This window comes from Mauremys mutica, chromosome 22 (assembly GCF_020497125.1).
Source record: "Mauremys mutica isolate MM-2020 ecotype Southern chromosome 22, ASM2049712v1, whole genome shotgun sequence".
Lineage (NCBI taxonomy): Eukaryota > Metazoa > Chordata > Testudines > Geoemydidae > Mauremys > Mauremys mutica.
In genome coordinates this window covers 6,247,246-6,256,042 of record NC_059093.1, presented here as the reverse complement: position 1 = coordinate 6,256,042, position 8,797 = coordinate 6,247,246, and the positions used below count along the sequence as shown (strand labels likewise).

Sequence of the window (8,797 nt, the reverse complement as noted above, 5' to 3'; positions counted from 1 at the left end):
TTACAGAAGAGCAGCTGCAGGCCTGCTTTAGTCACAGGACTCAAAGCCAGAAAAATGCTGCTAGATCACTCTGTCCGTTCCAACCTCCCGCACAGCTGGTGTGGATCTGTCTGTCCTGACCCCTCCAGCCAGTACAGGTCTTCCCATCCTGACCCCCTCACACGCCACCTGGTGCATGTCTGTCTGTCCTGAACCCCCCCTCCCTCCCAGCTGGTGCGGGTCTGTCCATCCTGACCCCCCTCCCTCCCAGCTGGTGCGGGTCTGTCCATCCTGATCCCCTTTCCTCCCAGCTGGTGCGGGTCTGTCCATCCTGACCCCTCTCCCTCCCAGCTGGTGCGGGTCTGTCCATCCTGACCCCTCTCCCTCCCAGCTGGTGCGGGTCTGTCCATCCTGACCCCCCTCCCTCCCAGCTGGTGCGGGTCTGTCCATCCTGACCCCTCTCCCTCCCAGCTGGTGCGGGTCTGTCCATCCTGACCCCTCTCCCTCCCAGCTGGTGCGGGTCTGTCCATCCTGACCCCCCTCCCTCCCAGCTGGTGCGGGTCTGTCCGTCCTGACCCCTCTCCCTCCCAGCTGGTGCGGGTCTGTCCGTCCTGACCCCTCTCCCTCCCAGCTGGTGCGGGTCTGTCCGTCCTGACCCCTCTCCCTCCCAGCTGGTGCGGGTCTGTCCATCCTGACCCCCCTCCCTCCCAGCTGATGTGGTGGGTCTGTCCAACCTGACCCCCCTCCCTCCCAGCTGGTGCAGATCTGTCCATCCTGACCCCCTTCCCTCCCAGCTGGTGCGGGTCTATCTGCCCCATCCTGACCCTCCCACCAGCCAGCACAGATCTGTTACCTCTCGTGTATTAATGGGTATCCAATTTTTAGTTCTGTCTCTATTTTGCCAACCAGGAATAAAAGTAAGGTTTGAATCTAAAACGTTGATCAATCTCTCAGCCTCTTCCTTTCTCTCTCTCACCCCACGGGGGCGGGAGGGGGTAACTATGGGACACAGGCAAGACACCCACAGGGTGGAGGGGTAGTGTGTGCCCCAAAGTGTATGTGTGAAACTTCAACAGCTGCTGCTCTGTGCCTGTTCTGAGGGTGAACAGAGGATCTCAGCCCCTCTGCGTATGTCAGTCCAGCACCTTTGTCTTTTCCCCAATGCTAAAGCCACTTAAATGGAGATTTAGAAAAAGGTGAGAGCTCAGCACAGTCTGGGTGTGAGTTCAGACTCACATAGATAAATGGCAGAGCTTTCAAATTGTGAGAGCCTTTAAAATGCTATTAATGCACCACCATGCTCCCCAGACACGCAAGCTATGCATCTATCTATCTATCTATCTATCTATCTATCGGCTTGTCATAAACAGATAGTTAAGGGTTAAGGTCTCTTTTACTTGTAAAGGGTTAACATGCAGTACCTGATGACCACCTGACCAGAGGACCAATCAGAGACAAGATAATTTCAAATCTCTGTGGAGGGAAGCCTTTGTCTGTGTTCTTTGTTAGAGTGTTCTCTTTTTGGATCTAAGAGAGGCCAGACATGTCTCCAAGTTCTCCTGGAGTAGTTCCTACTATTCAATAGTGAGTATTAATTAGAAAGGCGGATTAGTCTTATAATTTGATTTCTACATTTGCAATTGTGTGTTTGCTGAAGGAAATTCTTTATTCCTGTTTGCTGTTACTTTGCTTTTACTGAGAAAGAAAGGAGGGGGAATTCTCTCCAGAGATTGATAAGTTTAGACCCTGTGTATTGTTCCATCTTGGGTTACAGAGACAAGTTACTTTCTTTTTATTTTTTAATAAATCTTTTCTGTAAAGGACTTGGTTGATCTTTCCTTGGGTGGATTCTCAGGGAAAGGGGAGGGGGAGGTATCCCTCTGTAGTTAAATCCCGGTATCTCTCCTAGGAAAAGGGAGGGGGGAGGAAGCAGGGGGGAATGGTTTATTTCTCCTGGGTGTAAGAACTCCATGGATTTGGGGCTCTTGGGATCCCCAAGGATTTTGGGGAAGGACTGTGTCCCAATACACATACCTTATTGGGTGGTGGCAGCTTTTACCAGATCTAAACTAGGATTTTAGTTTAGGAAAGTCCATGCAGGTCCCCATATTGGAACCCAACAGCTCCAAGTGGGGGTGAGACCTATGACACGGCTCCAAAGAGCTGACAATCTGCCGCTTATTGGATGAAAGGTGCTGTAGGGGAGCACCGTTATTATTCCTAATAGTGATAAGCCATCTTCACAGACAGGCTCCAGCAATCTCTCTGCTTCCCCAGGGGAGATGGAATCTCATGAGTTTTAGCCAGCAGCAGCTGTCAAGAGCACTGTGGAGGGAAGACCAATGCCATATCCAAGGGCCCTGTTGTTCCCTCTCTTCCTTCTTTGTGTTAGTGACTCCATGGTGTGCATGCAGCTTCTTGGGATGGATGTTGGGAATTAATGTGCAGCACCTAAAGAAACTCCCACAGCGAGACCCAGCTATGGCACAGCTGTGTGCCATCCAGCCAGCAAAGCCACTCTGCCCAGAAGCACTGAGTCCCAAAGGAACAAGGAGAAATGCTGCCTGAGCCCTGGGCCAATGAGCAAGTGACAAGAGTGAGAATCGAGCCCTGCCACTGCCTCCCTATGAATCTGCTGCTGCCCCTCAATCCTGACCGGCAGAAGCCCTTGGTGTGCCAGTCCTGAGCAAATCACCAGTTACCTTGTCCTGTGCACGTGTTTCTGCTGGTACCTCACCCAGGTTTGCATCCAAGTTTCCTGGTGCATTACCCCTGCCCACCCCTGAGCTGAGCCCTATTTGTATTCATAGCGCTGCTAGGAATAAAAAGTGACTCATATAAGCCACTGGGTTAAATTTAACACTGAGTGAGTCTGATCGCTAAGACTAATCGAGGAACATGCAGTGATGGGACGAGTGCAGCCGCCTGTCATCTCGTCAGCTGCCGCCGAGCGTGACATCAATGCTGTATTTCTGGTGTCTATCGTTTCTGTTTGGGTGCCACACTTGTTCCTTCCTCTTCCCCTTCTTTCAGTGGGCGTGGCTAATGTTTGCATGCTGGCACCTCCCCCAAGGCACTGCTGGGAACTTCCTCCTGACAGTGCCCTGCCTCTGGTCTGCACACTTGTGCGCTGATGGCTTGGCCACCAGACGTCTCCACAGAGACACTCGGCTCTCCCTCGGTCAATCCCAAGGGAAGAGCGTCCTTCCGTTACAACTGAAAGGGTTCTGCTGGGTGAGCCGGGGGCTCTCTAACACACCTCATGTAGGAATGGACAGGTAGAGCCCTAGGGATCTTGTCAACTCTTTGGGGCGGGGACTGAGGTTTTGTACAGCGCCTGACACAGTGGGGTCTTGGCCAATGACTGGGGCTCCTAGATAATCATATTGATAGGGAGCAGGCAGCCCTGCCTATGAACTTCACTGGCTCCGATTCAGCAGTCACATATAGAAACTGACATAAATTCCACTGACTTTAGGTGACAGCAAGTTCACAGCTGCTCTCTCTGACTTATAAGTGAGTGGAGACCATGCCCCCATCCAGTGCTATTTCCTGTGCTCGGTGCTGAACCACAGGGGGAAGCATTTCCCTCACAGCTCCAGGGTCTAGCTACAACCGTGCTGGGTTGCAGTCAATCCTACGGCTCTTGGCAAGAGGGACAGCAGGTAAAGGGGGCAGCAACAACCCAGGCTGGAGGTGTCTCCTTGGATTGCATATCATGTAAACAAGAAAGACTTGACACTGGTGCACCTGCTGCTCTGCGCTTTGGAGACCTGGAGCCTTCGAGGCAGCTCTGGTTTCAGAGCACAAGGATCTTATGTGGGGACCAACCCATTCAGGACTTTAAAAACTGATCTGGGACAAATCCAGCCCCTAAATAACTAAGGCCTGTCTGTCGCAGACATTTCCACTGCATCCAGCACGGTGCTGCTGAAACCCTGACACTAGAGTAAGGCCAGGGATCATTTTAGCCCATTCGTTTTTAGAGGCTCATTTTCAAGTGAGCGGGGGGTGGGGTTGGGGGAAGTGTTCAGACTATTTAGCACATGCACACAGAGCTTTACACCTGCTGAGTGATGAAGAATCAATCCTGGCCGGTGGCTGCTCAGCACCTCTGGAAATCTGGCTCCCTTAGATTTTGTTAAACAGAGAATGATTCATGAGGAAGTGAATTGCAGACTGGCCTCGCCACTTCCCACAAAATGCCCTGTGTCCCAGCACAGTTCTGAACTCCAGGCTAATCAATCCCAGGTGGAGGCTAGAACACTCGTTGTAACAATGTATCACTTTTTATTTAAACTTTTAGCCAGTAAGAACACAACAGCCTGTTTGGATTCCAGTCTAGAGGTGTGTGGTATGTGAGGGTACTGGACAAAAATGTAACACTATGTAAAGCATCTCCCAGCATTAGCTAATTAATCCTTACAGGGTGGAGGGGTAGGCAGGTGGGTGTAATTAACCCCATTTTGCAGCTCGGAAGGGTACAGCACAATGAGGGGGAAGACAACAGAACACATCATTGGTCAGAGATGGGATCAGAGCTCAGGAGCTGCTAGCAGCCAGCCCTGCATTCAGCACCTGGTACATGCCCTCCCCTTAGTGAAAACCCGGTGTAACTCTGCCTAGGCTGTGCCTCCATGCTCTCACCTTCCCTCCAGCCCCCTTCAGCCTATGCCTCCCACTTCTAGTCCTGTAGCCTCTCCCATTCCACTTCACTGCCCCAGCACACCCCGTACCCTGGAGCAGGGAATCCTAGCCCTCTGGCTTTCCATCCATCATGACAGCACGGTTTGTTTTCAGGAGCCTTAAACTTAGCCACCCAATAGCTGCAGCCCCTCTCTGTCTGCAAACTGTGGCTAGATCCCCAACAGGAATGCGGTGAGGCGCTTTTCCTCATCCTCCTGGCTAAGCGTCCCTGGGCCTGTGTGTCTATTTTGGTCTGTATCTTTATCACACACACCTCCCTATGGAATTCACCCGATTAAAACTTTGCGATCTGCAGCCTTCTCACTCTGCGAGGCAGTGAGCACGCTGAAGGTCCCTTCCCCGACAGACCATGGCTGAGCGGACGGTCCCCCATGCCTATCCCATGAGCACGGAGTACGAGTTCGCCAACCCCAGCAAGATCTATGACCAGAACTTTGGGGAAGGTAAGAAAGAGGCCGGGCTCCCTTCTGGCTTCACTTTTGCTCTCTCCTAGTGCAGGAGACTGTCTGGAGTGCATCCCCTGGGACATCGCCTCCTGCAGACACACAGATGCTGGAACTATGGGTGCTGGGGGTGTTGCTGCACCCCCTGGCTTGAAGTGGTTTCCATTATATCCATCAGGGGTAGGCAACCTATGGCACGTGTGCTGAAGGCGGCAGGTGAGCTGATTTTCAGTGGCACTCACGCAGCCCGGGTCCTGGCCACCGGTCTGGGGGGGCTCTGCGTTTTGATTTAATTTTAAATGAAGCTTCTTAAACATTTTTAAAACCTTATTTACTTTACATACAACAATAGTTTAGTTCTATATTATAGACTTATAGAAAGAGACCTTCTAAAAATGTTAAAATGTATTACTGGCAAGTGAAACCTTAAATTAGAGTGAATGAATGAAGACTCGGCACAGCACTTCGGAAAGGTTGCCGACCCCTGATATACAGGATTTACAGTTTGGTTCAATGGCTCTCAGCACCCCCACTATACAATTTGTTCCAGTACCCCTGCACAGACACATAAGCAACTGCAGTGGGGGGGATTGGAATCATCAAGAAAGCTGATGGGGGGCCCAGGATGGGCCCGGGGGCATCAGGAGAAGCCTCCAGAATGATTAGGAGCCATCATGCTCTTGATCTTTCTCCGTCTAGTTCCTTCCTTCCCTGGCTGCATGCTTCGTTCCCGCTTTCCTTGCCCCTCCCTCCCTTCCCATTATTCATGCACACACAGTGCATGGGGAGCAAAATATTGCCCTTTGATCCAGACTGCAGTGGGGCCCTGCTGCCATCAACAGCTGATCCCCGTGGCACAGCCCAGGCCAAAGAGATCATGAAGACACTGTGTGGATACCAGAGAAGGGTCTTGCTCTTTTATTGCAGTGTCGCCTGAAAATTGTTAGGAAAAACTGGTTCTCTCCTTAATTAGCTGAAAGACTGTTTAGCCAGCTAGCTCTCTGCCCCTCACCTGGTGCAGCGGGTGCTGCAGACCTTAGCAGCAGGGTAAGCTCTCCTAGCCTGCTGCCCGGGACAGGCTGTGGTGGAATCTGACTGGCAGGAGTTGGATTAAGGAGCTTTTGAAAAGAGCTGCTGTTGGGGGGAGATTTTGCATCCCCAGTCAGCGCAGGGAAAAGCTGAGCTGGTGGGTTCTGGACAAAGCCAGAGCAGCAGCAGCCGCCAGAGGGGAAAGAATGCAGGAGGCAGCAGAACCATTCACCAGGCTCAAAGGGCTAGCACAACAGTGTGAAAAGGCAAAAGCCCCAAGAAAAGCCTGATGTCAATGTCACACAAAGGGCTTTAGTTCTTCATGCCAGATTTTCCGCATTCAGTGTTTTCCACGTCCAGCTCTGGCTGTGGGCTCCCCTCCTCACAGCACCCACACCACCCATCACCTACTCTCCCTCGCTCCTAGAGTAGACCCCCAGATGGATGTCAGCCTCTGGCAGAGCTGATGGGTGCAGCTGGTGTGTGGCATGGGGTGGCACTTAGTGGGCTGCATGCAGCATTTCAGTGACACATGGGTGGGCCAAGCTGGTGACTCAATTCCTATTGTACAACAGAAGTGGTGGGTTTGCACAGAGCCCGCACAGCTGCCTGCCAAGTCCCAGACTAACATTCCCCTTCGCCTCTCTTGGTCTCGTTGTTGTTCTCCTCCATCCCAGGATGCAAAGCAACCCTATGCTCCTCATTCTGTCTGTTTCAGGTGTGTCCCCTGCAGAGATTTTAGCCCCTACCTTGTATCATGGGTACTACATCAGACCCCGGATCAACAAGCAGCTGGATCGGGGGATCTCCGAGATCAACCTCAATGAGCACAAATTCCAGGTGTTTCTGGATGTCTGCCACTTCCTGCCTGACGAGATCTCCGTCCGCACAGTGGACAACCTGCTGGAGGTGACAGCTCAGCACTCCCAGAAAGCTGACCGCCATGGCTTCATCTCCCGGGAATTCACCAGGACATACATCCTCCCACTGGATGTTGACCCCCTGCGAGTTAAAGCCACGCTGTCCCATGATGGCATCTTGAGTGTAGAGGCTCCCCGAACTGGGGGGGAAGTGAAGGCCAGAATCAAGGATGTGAAAATAACTCACCAAGATCAGCCAGTGGGGATGGGAGAAAACCTGGATAAGGGGAAGGGACAAACTGAGCCCTAAAGCACCCTGGGGCTCTGCTTCAATTGGGGGGATATGTGATTGTGTCAGAACCTTATTTCTCACCACCAGTGCTTGGCTTTGGGGGAAGACCACTGGCTGGAAAAGAGGTGGTGGAGTTGAAGAAAGAGAGTGTGGGGAGACCATAACTGAAGCCTTTTCCCAGTTCAAGCACTATGCAGAGGAAGGTAGTACATGCTGCCATCACTACTGTTATCCAAAAATAACAGGGGGTCACCTCCTGCCATAAACTGCTGTGCTGTGTTGCTGTGGGCTGTTAACCAGCTGCTGTGTTCCACCCCAGAGGGGGCTGCATTTCAGTGGTGGGTGGAGTAATCCAATGCATCGCTAACATTTGTGGAGAGCTTTGGGAGTGGAAGGGGCTGTAAGTATGTAAAAACAACAATAGTTCTTAAGAGGAATGAGGAATAAATCTATCTCTAATCTCCTCGCATTTGCTTTGAATTTCAATTGCTCACATAGTTATTCTGCATTGAAGAATCTGGACAATGCCTTAGCCTCTCTTGATGCAGTGAACCAGGAAATTGTTCTGGGCAGCATATTTTATGGCACCAGATTATTTAGAGTTCATTCGGAGTTCATCTGTGAAACCAACATCAGTGCCAACCCTGAGAGTGACTAACCGCAGATGCGGCAGATGGGTGCACTTTGCAACCATTGTGCCAGTCCCCTCTGGGTTCCCAGAATGGTTCTGATGCCATAGCCCAGGGGTGGCCCCCCGAGCCACATACGACAATCTTCAGAAGTTTGAGAGCTGGAGCACAACTGCTGGGAGCCAGGGCTCGGGGCTTCAGCCCCACTCCGGCTGAAGCCCCCGGCAGGTGCATCCCACAGGGCTGAAGCCCTGACAACCCTCCTTCCTGCTGGACAGAAGCCCCTGCCCCCACCACCCCATTGCAAGGCAAAGGTCCAGACCCCTCACCCCTCGTATGGTAGGTGGAGAATGGGATGGGGGAGCTTGTGGCTCGCGAGCCTACAGTTTGGCCACCCCTGCTATAGCCCTTGCAGGAAGTTTCAGGGATGTAATGGTTTCTGGTACGTAGGAACAGACTGAAAGATGACAGGGGATCATTGTCAAAAATACACACTCATCTCCAGGGCTGGCTTTAGGGGTTCTGCTGACCTAGGAAACTTGACCAATGCACTCCTCTGCCCTACCTACTTCAGTCCATGGGAAGTTGTGCCCACCCAGGTAGAGACCCATCCTGCATCCTTTGGGGGAAGTGAGCCGTGAATGTTGCAAGGTCCTGTACAATGTTGAAGACACAGAACTCAGTTCAACTGGCTTCAGTGGAATTACATCAGGGATGAATCTGGCCTAGGTCCCCCTTCCAAGCTACAGGGCACCAAGAGAAAGTCCCCTTACTCTGATGATGTCAGAAGGGGGATTGTGTGTTACAAAGTCTGCTGCAGCTGCTGCTTGGGCTGGCTGTGAGGAGTCAGCAGATGGC

General features: G+C 52.0%; 1 protein-coding gene across 2 annotated transcripts; it reads left to right on the top strand.

Annotated features, from left to right (window-relative positions):
- Positions 1-1,510: 1,510 nt before the first annotated feature.
- On the top strand, positions 1,511-7,642 carry HSPB2 (heat shock protein family B (small) member 2). Of its 2 annotated transcripts, none has more exons than XM_044997334.1 (3): positions 1,511-1,563; positions 4,982-5,129; positions 6,877-7,642. In XM_044997334.1, exons 2-3 carry the CDS (start codon positions 5,036-5,038, stop codon positions 7,326-7,328), a joined length of 546 nt encoding a protein of 181 aa, XP_044853269.1. In that variant the 5' UTR covers positions 1,511-1,563; positions 4,982-5,035; the 3' UTR covers positions 7,329-7,642. The 2 variants fall into 2 exon arrangements, with proteins under 2 accessions (XP_044853269.1, XP_044853270.1); XM_044997335.1 differs by lacking the exon at positions 1,511-1,563 and adding an exon at positions 2,585-2,720.
- Positions 7,643-8,797: the final 1,155 nt, after the last annotated feature.

Excerpts from the sequence above, each read along its gene's own strand:
- HSPB2 (XM_044997334.1), top strand. The coding sequence starts at position 5,036 with ATGGCTGAGCGGACGGTCCCCCATGCCTATCCCATGAGCACGGAGTAC. Across the intron at positions 5,130-6,876 it reads TGACCAGAACTTTGGGGAAG|GTGTGTCCCCTGCAGAGATT; the intron begins GTAAGAAAGAGG and ends TGTCTGTTTCAG.